General features: G+C 46.1%; 2 protein-coding genes across 5 annotated transcripts; both read right to left on the bottom strand.

Annotated features, from left to right (window-relative positions):
• Nucleotides 1-2,133: 2,133 nt before the first annotated feature.
• LOC148380899 (TNFAIP3-interacting protein 3-like) lies at nt 2,134-4,951 on the bottom strand. 2 transcript variants are annotated; one of them, XM_088363212.1, is made up of 8 exons: nt 4,716-4,951; nt 4,292-4,346; nt 3,965-4,030; nt 3,626-3,715; nt 3,201-3,317; nt 3,021-3,098; nt 2,821-2,946; nt 2,134-2,710 (listed from the first exon to the last, which is right to left on the bottom strand). In XM_088363212.1, exons 2-8 carry the CDS (start codon nt 4,331-4,333, stop codon nt 2,606-2,608), a joined length of 624 nt encoding a protein of 207 aa, XP_088219338.1. In that variant the 5' UTR covers nt 4,334-4,346; nt 4,716-4,951; the 3' UTR covers nt 2,134-2,605. The 2 variants fall into 2 exon arrangements, with proteins under 2 accessions (XP_088219338.1, XP_088219337.1); XM_088363211.1 differs by lacking the exon at nt 4,716-4,951 and having other exon boundaries at nt 2,135-2,710; nt 4,292-4,661.
• A 682-nt stretch (nt 4,952-5,633) lies between these two features.
• Nucleotides 5,634-13,668, bottom strand: LOC148380900 (glutamate decarboxylase 2-like). 3 transcript variants are annotated; one of them, XM_088363181.1, is made up of 16 exons: nt 13,152-13,668; nt 12,944-13,006; nt 12,705-12,857; nt 12,101-12,334; nt 11,440-11,530; nt 10,540-10,652; nt 10,002-10,117; nt 9,750-9,829; nt 9,596-9,650; nt 9,412-9,528; nt 9,112-9,176; nt 8,943-9,021; nt 8,707-8,856; nt 8,543-8,650; nt 8,346-8,435; nt 5,634-8,129 (listed from the first exon to the last, which is right to left on the bottom strand). In XM_088363181.1, exons 1-16 carry the CDS (start codon nt 13,216-13,218, stop codon nt 7,956-7,958), a joined length of 1,755 nt encoding a protein of 584 aa, XP_088219307.1. In that variant the 5' UTR covers nt 13,219-13,668; the 3' UTR covers nt 5,634-7,955. The 3 variants fall into 3 exon arrangements, with proteins under 3 accessions (XP_088219307.1, XP_088219310.1, XP_088219309.1); XM_088363184.1 differs by lacking the exons at nt 12,944-13,006; nt 13,152-13,668 and having other exon boundaries at nt 12,578-12,709; XM_088363183.1 differs by lacking the exons at nt 12,705-12,857; nt 12,944-13,006; nt 13,152-13,668 and adding an exon at nt 12,447-12,569.
• Between the last annotated feature and the right edge of the window lie 16 nt (nt 13,669-13,684).

The raw sequence follows: 13,684 nt of genomic DNA on the forward strand, positions 1-13,684 counted from the left end.
ACAAAATAGCTCGGCCGCCATGTGAATCATTAGGCCGTGTTGGGAGAGATCATAAGGTATGATTCACTTATCTTGCCCCCCCCAACCCTTAGCTGCAGTTTGATGTTTTGTGATAAGGCCGTGAGACTTTTGGCCTTTTTTTCTTATCGCTCACACTCTTAAGTTTGGAACCAAAGTAGGAATGTAATGATCTCTCCAAACGCAGTCACGCGGCAGCTCGTTTCGGATGAGTTTCCGGAGCTGAAAATAACAAGAAAGGAAGGAGCGCAATGGCGGCAACCTGGAGGGCGGGCTGGCTTCATTGTGCAATTTTCACCTACCTCTTATGAATCCAGAGACGGAGGGCCAGGCTTTTGTGCACTCGAGCCGAAGCCACATCACATATGGCGCCATCTTGGTGTCAAGGGACTGAAGGGAGGGCACGTTTTCAGCTTCCTTTCTTCGGGTTGATGATAAAGGCAACGTGCAGAACACCATCCATGTTGGTGTTTATTTGTATTCCATGAAATATGTCGAGTATGGAAAGAAAAAGTATCTGTTCTTCCATCGTACAGTTCGGGCGGAAGCGAGGCCCTGGAAAGAGCCCCCCCCACACACATTTGAGCATGCATTTTACAAAATGCTTCAAAATACAAAATGATGAGGGTGTTGAAAACATGGACTTTGAAACACAATCCTGCAGTGTTGCCCGATTGGATCAGATTGGAAGGCGCCTGCACAGAGTCACAACGGAACAAGCACATCATGTGTGTGTGTGTGTGTTTTCTCTGAGTCAGACCTCTGGATGGTGCCAACTTGAATAATCTCTCGCCATCTGCCACCAACAGCCTCAGCCGCTCTGCTTTTTCTTTGGCGTTTTCGTTGCTCACACAGTGGAAGGCTGACATGTACATTCAAAGATGTGTATTTTGTCACCTTTCTGTAGAATTCTTTCCCCCAACGAGATGTTGAGTCAAATCTTGTACTTCTGCTTGCCGGTCTTGCTGATGACACAGATATGCTGAAAGGAGAAAGACAAAAAAAAAGGGGGGGGGGGGTGATGTCATCCCATATTAGAAAAGCCCCAACCCACTTGGGAGGGGCGGGGTTCGCCTTTGACTGACGGTGACTCCCAAAAAACGCCACCTCTGAAGTGTCATTTACGGGAAAATGACATTGTTGACCGTCTCCTCGACAATGTATGAGTTGATGCAGTTTTCAAGCCACGCATGCATGCACGCACGGATATGAATTTGGCGGAGTGTTTGTTTAGAAAAAGAGCAGATAAGGGAGGATGCTTGTGCTGGACTGATAATGAGGCCTGACATTCCACACTGGTAACCCTCCTGCGAAAAAGCCCCATGGCATATACTCCGCCCAGCAGAGGACGTAAGTGGTTATATGCTCAGGGCTTCCCTTTTTCGTAGACAGTTTGAGTGACTGAGAGTTTTCCTCTTGCTCTTCATGTGATTTTTCCAGCATCAACATGACTTTATTTCCCTAATGTACATAGTGTAGGGGCCAAAATGCTTGTTACAACCACTAGACGTCACTGTTGTCATTCGGAGGGGCCAAAGATTGCGACCAGGTACACAATGACAACATTAAGGCGCGACCCGGTATTTAATGACTCGTTTGAATTAAACTACCACGGAATTTATGGTTGTGGTCATCTTGTGGACATTTTAGTCAGACGCTGGAGTAACAAGCATGAGTCTGACGTCAGCCCTCCTCCCCTAACACAACACCAGCCTCCACCCAGTAAAAACAGAGAAAGCCTGACATCTAGCGGCAGGGACATGAATGACATACATGACATAACATCGGATTATGAAGCAGTCGGGCCTGCTTTGGCCTTCGCGCAGGGTCCCGACTATTAACTTTGCGAATAATAATTGAAATGTCCGGATGTGTGACCTAAAGCAGTCAAAGATGAATTTTAGCTTCCATGAACGCACCATAAACAAGAGGATTGAGTTGCGTTAACCCGGAAACTCCTCACTCGCCTCAGGCTAGTCCACCCGCCCTGAACCTTAAGGGGGCGCTAAATTGCCAATTCCCCTCACAGCGATATGACAAATAGTAGAAAACCTCTTTCCGGCACATTTTTTTTAGGGGCGGGGGTCGTAAATATTGCCAGTGGAGAACGCGAGAGCAATTTACCACTGCCCAAACGAGAGGGAGGACTGCTTCTGAGGTAGAAGAAAAAAATTCTTTATTTGATTTGAGGTTATTAAAAGTTTTACTTTGTGTGCTTGACAGCTTGCACGAACAAGCTGACCAAACGTGCATGTTCGGTCGAAGCTAGATTTGAAGTGGAACAGTTCAGTTTGACAATATTGTCGTTCGTCTCTGTGTGCCCTGTGATTGGCTGGCAACCGGTTCAGGGTGCCCCCCGCCTACTGCCCGATGACCGCTGGGATAGGCTCCAGCCCACCCGCGACCCCCGTGGGGACAAAGCGGTACAGAAAATGGATGGAATATTGCGTTGGACATTTTCCCAAATGCAATTCACGTTTAGCGTCACTAGAGGGCGCCACAAATGTCCACACAATCCTCACTGAAGGCCATTTGGGCCACCTGTCTCAGGACTCTGAGAGGCTGATTTGCAAAAAGATGTCTGGTTTCAGTTGTCTCTCGTTGGGTGCCGTCTCCTTTGGGACGCGGGCGGGGCTGCGGTCGTCTTGCAAGTGCAGTCTACCATGGGGTGCAGGATGCGGGTCCAAGTGGCCTAAACAATGAAGTCATTCAATGCCAAAAACTACAACTCACACACAGACATGTCCAGCCATTTTTGTGCAGATCAGAAACTTTGCCATTTCATGAATGAATTGTGAGCACCTGTGATTTAAGGCGGTGCAGCTCATCTCGGGCTTTGCTAAGCTTCTTCTGCAACTCGGTGTATTTGTACTGGAGCTTCTCCTTGTCTCCTCGCTCCTTCAGGAAGTCCTCCTTGAACACCTCCGCCTGGACAAGGAAACAAGCGTGTTAAGGCACAAATACACACACGTGAATGCAAGATGATGATGACAAAAGCTAACCTGATGTTTCCAGAGGTCCTCTGCAGATCCACGACTCTCCTCGAATGTCTGAAACGGATGGAGTCTTTCCTCAAGAGCCTTTGGGGGGGCAAGCAAAGCAACCATGATTCCAGGAGTCATTTTACAAATAAAAATAAAATCATGGCAAAGCATGTTTTGAAATGAAAACTTTGGACTCACTTTATTGAGCCGGCTGATCTCCTCCAGCTGTTGCTGACCCTTTCTCGTCAGAACGTGGTTGCGCGCCCGCAGTTCTTCAGCTTCCGTCACAGCTTTGTGGAGTTCAGAGTTGACAGGCTATAATAAATTAAAAATACATATTTTAACATTTATATTGTTGAATTGTTAAATAAAAGACTCGCTCGTCTACATTTGTAATTATGTTAAGGCTTCGTGTATATAACACGACAAAAATAAATGCAGGTAAGATGCAGGTCTTATTTTTGTCCACTAGAGAGCGCCATCCTCACGTTCTACACTGGGTTGCCTTTTAAATTGAGCGACTTCACGTGAGCCACACTGCGAGTTTTAAAGCGTTTAATTTGGGCGCATTTGTTCGAAAAAGCAAGTGAATGTGCACACGACACAGAAATTCATATATTTACCTGAAGTTTTTCTCTCTTGCATGGTTTTGTTTGATATGTCTCTTTCACAACGTCGCTGTGATCTCGTCGCGATACCCGGAGACTCAGAAGCTGTCAAAAATCAAATTGATAATAATGATCTTTCTTTAATAATGCTCAAACATCATTCAACCATCCTGTTAAAAATGTAATCATAACAAATTGGGATTGAATTTATTCAAATGGCTTTGCTTAAATAAATAAAAAGCGCTTACACAATACATCTTGATGTGTACATAAACCGTAATATTAAATAAAGAAAATGAAGTGTTAAGATTGTTGATGCTTAAATGACTTGGTATTTGCTAAAAAACGATTTACCTTTTGTTGGTAGAAGGCCACCATGATGTTGTACTCTTTTGCCCATTTCTCATTGATGGTCAGCAGCTGAGGGGAAAACAAACAAGGAGATCCTCAACAACCCCGAGGCACTACTTTTTCAACCAATATCATTCAAGAAAGAAACCGTATTAGATTATTATAACGATTATATTCAAACAAGAATAAGTGCCGTGAAAATGAGTATATTTGAATCATCACTATCATATACAAATTACAAATAAAAAATTAAAATGCAAAATATAATAAATTATTGTGCAGTTTCTGACGGAACCACATGCTTAACCAGCACACGATCTTTTTCCTCACCTCTTGCCGCTGCCTCTCCAGAATTGAAATCTGCGCTTGCATGCTGGATGGAGTCCTGGCTCGACAAAAGAACAAGAATATATTTGACTGCAGAAGGAAGCGTTGAAATGTGACTTAATGAACCCTAGGACTTCCTCTTTTCACACTCTTCAGGGTTGCCTTTGAGAAGCTTTACGGGAAGAGCGCCACACAAAAAGCACGTTGACATCATGTATGACATGACTCACAGCATTTGGGGTTTGGAAACGGAATCATTCTTATCGGACAAATCAATCTGATTTGTTCGTCTTAAGGTTTCATGATATCGATGTATAAATCAAGTAGTATTTGACATTGAGATTGAAAAAAAACAGTTCGTGGATGTTCAATAAATCCAATGTGGCACAGCGATAGAAAATATTTAATAAGAAAAGGAAATGCTCACCAATAATGACGATCTCACGTGCAGCTCAGAGTGCACACACACCTTTTGCCTTATAAACGGAGGAAAACGTGCATGCGCGCGCACGTATGCGCGCACACGCTGTTGACCCACTTTGTGGAGGAAAGTACAAAGAGCCAGTCATAAACGTCACTTTTATGGCACCAATCGAATCGTGACGCAGATAGAAACTCGCCCAAAAAAAAATGCTCCTCCAAGGGGTTTTATTGGTTCGTCAAATAAGAATATTTTTCACTTTCAACTCTACAAATCAAACATGTGATTTTGGTCATGTCTGTGACTTCCCGAGTGTCGCGCTTGTACGTTTCCCGGCTAGAGAACACATTGTGCACTTGAATCTTGACAAAATCACACGGGCTCGTCATCTTACGCAATCTTGTGCTGTAAGACGCTGTGTGAGTCACCGAGCCCCGTCCATTCATTCCAGGAAGGCAGCGAAGAGCGTCGGGGGGAAACCCGCAGCGGGCTGACAATCGACAAGAAGAAAGCCAACATGTTGGGTCGCTGATACTGTAGGGCACGGGTGTCAAACTTAAGGCCCGGGGGCCAGATACGGCCCACCACATCATTTTATGTGGCCCGTAAAGACAAATGCATCAAATGTGTCATTACAAGAATTGCAAATTGTCTTCACTTTTAATATCTTTTTTTTTTTAATATTTGACCATTTTTTACTCATCTGATTTGAAAACAAGTTATTTGTCAGTTTGTTTGTAGCTTTTACTGTGTATAATATACACGTGTGTGTGTGACAAAAAAAAAGTAAACTGCTCGAGGCCTCTTGTCGAAAGAAGTTACAGAAAGACATTTTTTTTCAATTAATTACAATATTTATTCATATATTATCTTCCTCATGGATCAACACATAGTTCAGGACAAATGAATGTGAACTCCAGCACATCACTTTACACAATCTATATTTGTACCATATCATCTAGCGTCAACGAAGGCTTATTGATCGCTTACAATGGCAAATCATGAGGATTCGATCAAAACGGACCACTTGGAGACACGGTCAACAAGACATCCAAACGGCAGCGGCGGGTCGTTGCAGCCGGAGGCCCCCCGGGCCAAAGACAGAGCGAGGTTAAATACGGAAGCCCAGCGTGGGGAGGGGAACATGCAGCGGCGTTATATGACACTCAGGCAGAAGCGGCGTAGAAAGCAGAAGAACATCCAGGACGAGAAGAAGAAGAAGACAGAGCGTAGAGGCGGGGTCGGCATGCTGGCGGCACAGAGACGCGCGTTTTCGTACACCAAAGCCCTAAGACGACAATCATACGCTGGACATCACGCCAGAGCTACTTACAAAGCCAAACAAATACTTGACGAGCCATACGCAGAGACATGGAGATACAGAGCGATAGATAGATAGATAGATAGATAGATAGATCGATATTAAGGTTCCAATACAGACAAACAGAGGCACTACGTAAGCAGGCCAAGGCAAGAAAGCGCATGCACGCACGTGCAGAGGAAGCCGGACCGGAAGCAACGAACCGCTTGGCCGTTAGCGCTTGGCCGCTAGCACTTGGTCGCTAGCCATTAGCGCTCCATTCGTCATCACCCAAGCCTCGGAAACATCACACAAATGCAAATACGACAGAAAAAGCACCAACAAAAAATATTTGTAATTGCCTGCAAACGCCACAAGATGGCAGCAAAGCAAGACCAGTTCACCCTGACCAAACGATGTTTGACTTTGGAGGCAGTTGAGGCGACCTCTTCTGGGGTATTCCGAACGGCATATTCAAAGCAAATCGTCAATTAATATATTTGTAAGCCGAATCACGCAACACAAACACGGGCGTGTGCTTTGTGCTCGTAGGCTAAAGTGCACGAGAGCAAAACGTGTCAGGCGCTATATTGAACAGACAATACCAGCAAAGTTGGACGAGAAGGCAGCAAAAGGACGCCACAACACAGGCAAAGGTCACGCCGCCACATAGGACAACACAAAGTCCTTCCGGCTCACTAAAGTCACCACGACGGGCAAGAACGCAAGAACTTATACATTCAAGTTGACATGCTAGATTTGGGAGGGGGCAAAGTTTAGAGCTCAAAGATGGGCCTGCTTGCAAAAATTGAATCAAATGTGTCTTTTGTGCTTTATTTATAATTCAGTCAATTTGTGCAGTTACTGAATGACTAAAATAAAAACAAATTGTTTTTTGTCACAATTGCATCAGATAAATGAACTTTGCAGCCCAAAAATAGCAGTCAACGTCACAAACCTTCTCAGCTTTGACATACTAGCTACACGTTTGCACTATTTACACTTTACTGAGTAAGAGCAAAAAGGGATTGTGGAGCTAATTGTGCTTTTCTTATGACCAGTCACACGATCAATATTGCTGTAGAATGAATTAAGGGCGACCCCCCCCCCCCCTCCACTACATTCCCCCATGAGCTCTTGGCTTGCATTTGTTTCACAGCTGGCATCAACACTTTTTGAGTCACCGGCCCTTCATTAGCATAGGCAAATTAGCCATGTTGCTAGCGCTCGGCCTAGATGACCACGGGAGGGGAGCAAAGCCCAACACTTTGTTTCAAGAGGACAAATTCCATTTATACTCCAGAGGATTTTGTCGTACCAATGTCAAAACGATTAGAAAAATAATGCTAATATGACATATTGCACACGATCACATATTAGCACAGTTAAAGTCACAGCAAATCTATAGCATTTGTTGATTGGGACAAGACTGGCGGACAGAAGCACTTGTACAAAGCTTTGGACCGCATCAGTCCGCAGCAAAGCTAGATACAGATAGACGTGTGTGTATGTACATATCTATATTTATATATCGAATATCGCGCTTGTTGTTGTGTTGCTAAGTAATCCATTTCCTCGTACGCATCCAAGTGCAAATTTGGAGCGGCTCTGCTTGTCCGGATTTCCGTTAGCCTGCCGATTGTGTTTCACATTTGATGTTAGCAAGAAGCTAGCGGGCTTTTGTTTTCTGCATTTTGGAGTTTAATAAGTCAAATTGTCTTTAGTGCACCAGTTGGACCGTAAATCTTAATTGGGAGGGACAGACTGCTTGCAAAACTTTTGCTTGTCTATATTTTAAAGTATGTGGGACGGGTGAAACCATGAGAAAAATTGGGCTGGAAATTGGGTCTAGAGCATCCGCGCGCCATTTTGAAACGGCAAATGGAATCTAAGGTTAGCTTTGAAAGGGGGTAAAGCGCAGCGGCGAGTTACAGCGAGGAAGGCCTTTAGAGATCCTGGCCCAGACGCTCGATTTCCTCAATGAGGAAGTCGATGTCCTGGAAGGTGGCGGCCGGGTTGGAGATGACCATACGGAAGAAGTTGACCTTATCCCCCTGCGGCTGGTAGCTTACCATGGTGGTCCCGTACTCCATCATGCGCGCCTTGATCACCGGTGCCACCTGCGGCGTGCGTGCAAACGGTCACAAAGTCAAGGTCATTTCAGAAAACGACTCGTCGCTAACACCAGCTAACGTTTCAGACTCTTAATAAAACAGAAATAAAGCAAAGCAGCCTTTGTTCCCGGCTGGCTACATGAATGAAGATGTGTCGAAAAGGCGTCGAGTAGCGCTACATTAGCATTAGCGGGGTTAGCGCATTACCGACATACACTTCACCTTGTGCAAGCGTTTCTTCTTCTCCTCTTTGTCGTCCAGGCAGCGCATCCCGGGTGGTAGATACCAGAAGCAAACGTTGGTGTGCTGAGGCTGCGTGGGCAACACACAAACCAATGCACGACTTGAGAAGAAGTCTAACCCAATTGAGATTGCGTTTCCACTTAGTCACACCGGCCAATGAAATGACTTGCACCTACTTTTCCATCAAAGACCATCTGGTATCCTTCCCTGTCCTTAATCTTGTTGTACAGGTACTCGGACAGCTCCAGACACTTGTCGATCTGCTCCTCAAACCCGATGGTGCCCTGCGAAGGGAGGTGCGATCGGTTATATGGCAAGGCGTCGCCGCTGCGGTCCTCACCTTGGCCCTCCACATGAGCCACAGCTTGAAGATGTCCACGTGACGTCCGCACTGCAGCGCCTTGTCTCCGGTATCATAGGACAGGTCGTAGTGCTTGTCCTGCTGGAACAGGTAGCAGGCGTGCATCTGGTTGCAGTTCTGCATCAAGCCCTGCCACAGGGGGAGAACGGTACTTGATTTTTTTTTTCCCATTGTCAATTTGAAAGCAGGTAAGTAGTGTGGGGCTTCAAACTTGCCTCCTCGCGAACCAACAGGGCAGAACACTGTAGTGGCACCGACATCATCTTATGCGGGTTCCAAGTCACCGAATTGGCTCTGGGGCAACAACATTATGTTGGAGTCGGGTTAGCTAGGATCCAAGGCTACAAAAGAGGCCACCTTGGAGACCTTGTGAAGCAGACTTGCCTCTCAACGCCATCCAGCTTCCAGCGGTGCCTCCTGGACATGAGCAGACTTCCTCCCCACGCACCCTAATTTGACAAACGAAATAAATCAAGCCTTCGTCATTCTGTGCTTACTGACCACACAAAATAACGGCTGGAGCTATCCTGATTGGGACTTGGCCGTCCGGACTAAATTTTCTTTAAGGGGTAGAAAAAGATGACGCAAAGGAGGAGGAGGTCAATAATGGCGGGGGGTGATTTCTAACTCGCGCTCACATTTTGTCAAAGCAATTGGCATTCGTCAGAGCCACAAGCGACTCACGTCCACGTGCATCCAGACGTTGTACTTCCTGCAGATGTCGGAAATGGCGATGAGCGGGTCGAAGGCGCCGTAGACCGTTGTGCCCGCCGTGGCGCTCACGAAGAATGGCACAAAACCCTGTGCGAAATCAAACCGTTAAGATTTGCTTGGACGGTGACCGGTGCAACGGCAGCCGAGGCTTCACCTTCTCTTTGGCCTCCAGGATTCGCCGCTCCAGGTCGGCAGGGATCATTTTGCCGCTGGAAAAAAAAAAATCAAATTGCTCATCATGTTGAGGCATGACATCATCGTGGTTGTTTTCAGTCCACGTAAAGTGGCAGCATGAATACGTTCGGTACCTTTGGTCGACCTTGATGCAGATGACGCTTTCGGTGCCGATGCCAAGAGCCGCTGCTCCTTTCTTGATGGAGAAATGACTCTACGGAAGATGAAAACGTGAAATGTGACGCCACGGCCACGATTTACATCCTGATGGGCCGGCTTGAAAACGCGGAAGCCCGAAGAAAACACAAAGTCGTCCTTTTTGGGAAGGCTCTGTAACTACATTAGCGGCATAATAATGATAAATACAGATTTGATATGATTGTTACATGTTCGGAGGTGAAGGCCACCAGCCTGGGAACGGATGACATTCCTTTCTCCTTGACTTCAGGGAACATCTTGAAACGAGCCAGCAGCATGGCGTACATGTTGGAAATGGCGCCACCTAGCGGACATAGCAAACATCGCAACCGACGTGCTTTAGCGTTGAAATTATGTCGAGAATCCAAAAATGAGCGTCGGCATTAAAAAAACACGGTATTTATATTTTGAAATGAAAATTGTCATTTCGACACACTCCTGCCAACACAAACCGTATTTTCATTTTTACATCATTAACGTTTCTATTTCAATAACCCCATATGGAAACAAATACAATATATAAGTGTGCGGCATATCAATATTTGTATAGAGCATATATCAACGTAGTCATATCCAATCCTGCAAATAATCATAAAAGAAATTCAAGCATGCTGAGGAGGCTTCCTAATTGGTTCACGTTAATTGGCTGCCCTACTTTCTTTTTTATATGCAAATGACGCTGTCGGTGCGCGCGCGTGCGTGTGTGCGGGTTCGTGCGCAGCGCACCAGGCGAGAAGATGCCGTCGCCGCGGCCCTCGTGCCAGCCGATGATCTCGCGCATCTTCTTGAGCGTCACGTACTCCAGCAGCACGAACACCGGAGCCACCTCGTACGTGAACCTGCGTGGTGACGTCAGAGGCATGCGCGTCACACTCCCATAATCTGACGGACACTTCATTTGGGATACAAAAACGCTTAAGAACGCTCTCTAAATTTGTGATCATTTTTTACTGTTATAACAGGGTAAAAATATTAGCAACAACTCTTTATGCAATTTTGTAAGCTGCACGTGAACACCACGTGAAGCAGAATGCATCTTTGAAAAATGTCCGGAATACATCGTGCAAGTCTACCTAATTAAAATATCAAATTCCTTTATTTGACAAAAATGTAGCCCGCGGCGAGGAATTATTTGCCACGGACGAAAACTAGAATTAATTTGATTCCAAAAAACAAAAATTGAAAATGTAAAAAAAGCATTAACCGTAAATGCATTTGAGTGAGTGAGCTTTAACATTTCTATCGGTCGCATAAAAAGTACATTTCTACTCATGTCTGACCGTAGAGGTTATAATTAATTGCCCGCAGGCTTTTTTAAGTCACTGTTGGCCCAGCGGCATGGGGCTTTATCAGCCCAAAAGCAGACACATGCACGCTAAATGGAGCCGCTGGATTTAATTTCACAGCCAATTTTCTCCCTCTCTTGTTCCCATGGGGATGCAAGGAGGGAGGGGCGGGGCGGAGAACAAAATAGAAAACGAGTGATTGGGTGAGGGGGGCTAATTCTCCTCTTTTTGTTCATTTGACAGCAAAAAAAAAAGAGAGCAAAAGAGGCACGCGCGCATGCTGTACAGGAAATGAGGATGATGATGATGATGACGAGGAGGAGGAACCGCTTAAACTCACATGTTGGTATTGGCAGTGGACGTCAGCCAATCAGCAGCCAGGCCCACCATGTCCAAGCCAGTGGAGAGCTGGTTGAAGTACCTGGGGTGGGCTGACGGAGGTAAAAAGCTTGACACACGCATCTCACAGGAAATGAACGGCAAAATCAATTATCAATCATGTGCGTTACAATCCAAACGATACATTTTGTTGTCATTTGGTTTGTTGCAGCGCTAAAACATTTCTCATGGAACGTTGTTTTGATCTATCGATCGATTTATCTACATATGTTTTATTTTGTGGATTTGCAGCAACTGAATGATTTTTTTTAAGGTGGTTACAATTCCGAAATATTGTCAAGCTATTTTTTAGATCTGGAGTTACAACGCATTAAATGCTTTTTTGAAAGCAAATCAATGTGTACTCTAGGTTTCAATTATATTATTTTACGCACGTCGAGCACACAAAAAGCAAACGTTTGCGTGTTATATATTTTTTTTATTTCATGACGTGCTTTAGTTGGGCCGACAGCTGCACGTGACTGCGTAATCTGCAGATGATTATCTTTGGAGCTTCAGAAGGATGTGGAAGAGGTCCATTTATTATTTCATTCCTCCAAAAAGAAATGTCTCTTTTTTTCTTTTCGGGTTTCTTTTTTTTTTTTGGGTGCGGGCGAGCTCACCTGTCTTGATGGCGTACTTGAGGGTGGCGCGGCAGCTGATCAAGATGTCGTCCAGCGTGCTGGGCTCGTGCTGCAGCTCCCAGTTGTTCATCTGCAGCAGCTCACTAGGGTAGTGGAAGTCGATCACTTTGGTGTCGCGGTTGAACGACTCCACGATGTAGGCCAGCAGGATGTCCACCACCTCCTGCAGGAAGCTCAGGGTCCTGGCATCTCCATCCATGGCCGGGAGGAGGTCTGCGGAACAAAAAGGAGAGGGAATTTGTTCCCCCTCAAATATCTACCGTATTTTTAAACGTTGATCGTTATTATTTTTTTTGCAGCAGAATAAAAAATAAATCAAGGTGACCTCTCTGCAGCAGCAATCGTCGAATCCAGAGTGCATTTAATTTATCTCATGCTAAAATGAACGATCTAAATCATAAATGTCATGTATTGAAATGCAAGGTCGATTATATAACCAGCGCACAGCTATTTTACCATAAATATGGCCAGAAGAGGCCTCAGAAAATTAATCGTGCTTCTGTTTCAAATCTTCGGGCTCCTCGTTAATGACTAAGAATGCAGATTTTTGTTGGTTTAGTAGGTGCGTTCACGTGCGGCGCACCTGTTGAGTAGAGGTCGGCGAAGCCTTGCACGGCGGCTTTGGCGCAGTCGCAGCTTTTGTTGCATCCGCAGCTGCCCTCCGCCGCGAGAGGCGGCTGCTTGGCGGCGGGGGGCTCGGCTGCACCTTTGTCCCCCTCGTTCACGTTCAGGAGCGCTTCAACGCATGCACACAATCGGCACAATTCGACTCAAGACAAAAAAAAAAAACGTGCAGGAAAATAACCATTGAACTGGACGTACCACATAATTTGGATCCGAGCCCTCCGGAGATCTTCTGGGCCGCCGCCTGGCACCAAGCCCGGGCTACAAAAGATAAGAGGACGCGCAACTTGAAAAAAGGCACAAAAATGTCACCCGACTGAATGTGACGTAAGGCGACGATGAGAATGATATTCCTAATTAAAAAGGCGATGCGAGGCCTGCGTGAATGAATGCGCGATGCACTCACGAGTGTTGGGACTCTGGCTGCCCGAATTGTCCCCCGCACCGAGGGACCAGAAGCCCGGGGACGCCATGGCTCAGGAGCACGCCGAGTGTGGCGTGCTGGTGGTGCGCGACGTCGGTGGACGCGCGCACATCCACGCACACGCGAGGAGAATCAAAAAAGAAAGGGGGGGGGGGGCTATCACGACGCTTCTTCCCTAAACAATTTAAATGATCTCACGCATACACACTCCTTGGGAAATGGGTTGTCCAGGAAGAAAAAAAATCGTTACATCCTTAAAAAAAGATTACAAAACCAGCATGCGCGTGGAGGTGCAGGAATGACATCCATTCTCACGTCACCCGAGGAAAGAAAAAAAAAACCCGCATTCACGAGCAGGTCATGCCGAGCTGCGAGGCGTCGTGACTCGCACACGGCTGCTCCACTTTGCCCTCTAAACGCGCACCGAATGCCAACCGAGACGTCTGCCTGGGGGGGTGGCAGCCCATAGGGCGCCGGGGAGCGGACCCTACCCCCCCAACGCCAGAGAGAGGAGA

Source organism: Syngnathus floridae, chromosome 20 (assembly GCF_059516105.1).
Source record: "Syngnathus floridae isolate MCC-2025c chromosome 20, RoL_Sflo_1.0, whole genome shotgun sequence".
Lineage (NCBI taxonomy): Eukaryota > Metazoa > Chordata > Actinopteri > Syngnathiformes > Syngnathidae > Syngnathus > Syngnathus floridae.

Bases quoted from the DNA above. Each gene is read 5' to 3' on its own strand.
- LOC148380899 (XM_088363212.1), bottom strand. From the start codon at position 4,333: ATGCAAGCGCAGATTTCAATTCTGGAGAGGCAGCGGCAAGAG. The intron at 3,716-3,964 runs GTAAATCGTTTT...GATTTTTGACAG, and splicing joins TGGCCTTCTACCAACAAAAG to CTTCTGAGTCTCCGGGTATC. The intron at 3,099-3,200 runs GTGAGTCCAAAG...GCCCCCCCAAAG, and splicing joins AGATCAGCCGGCTCAATAAA to GCTCTTGAGGAAAGACTCCA.
- LOC148380900 (XM_088363181.1), bottom strand. From the start codon at position 13,218: ATGGCGTCCCCGGGCTTCTGGTCCCTCGGTGCGGGGGACAATTCGGGC. The intron at 9,529-9,595 runs GTGAAGCCTCGG...GATTTCGCACAG, and splicing joins TCCTGGAGGCCAAAGAGAAG to GGTTTTGTGCCATTCTTCGT. The intron at 8,857-8,942 runs GCAAGTTTGAAG...CCCCTGTGGCAG, and splicing joins CCCTGTTGGTTCGCGAGGAG to GGCTTGATGCAGAACTGCAA.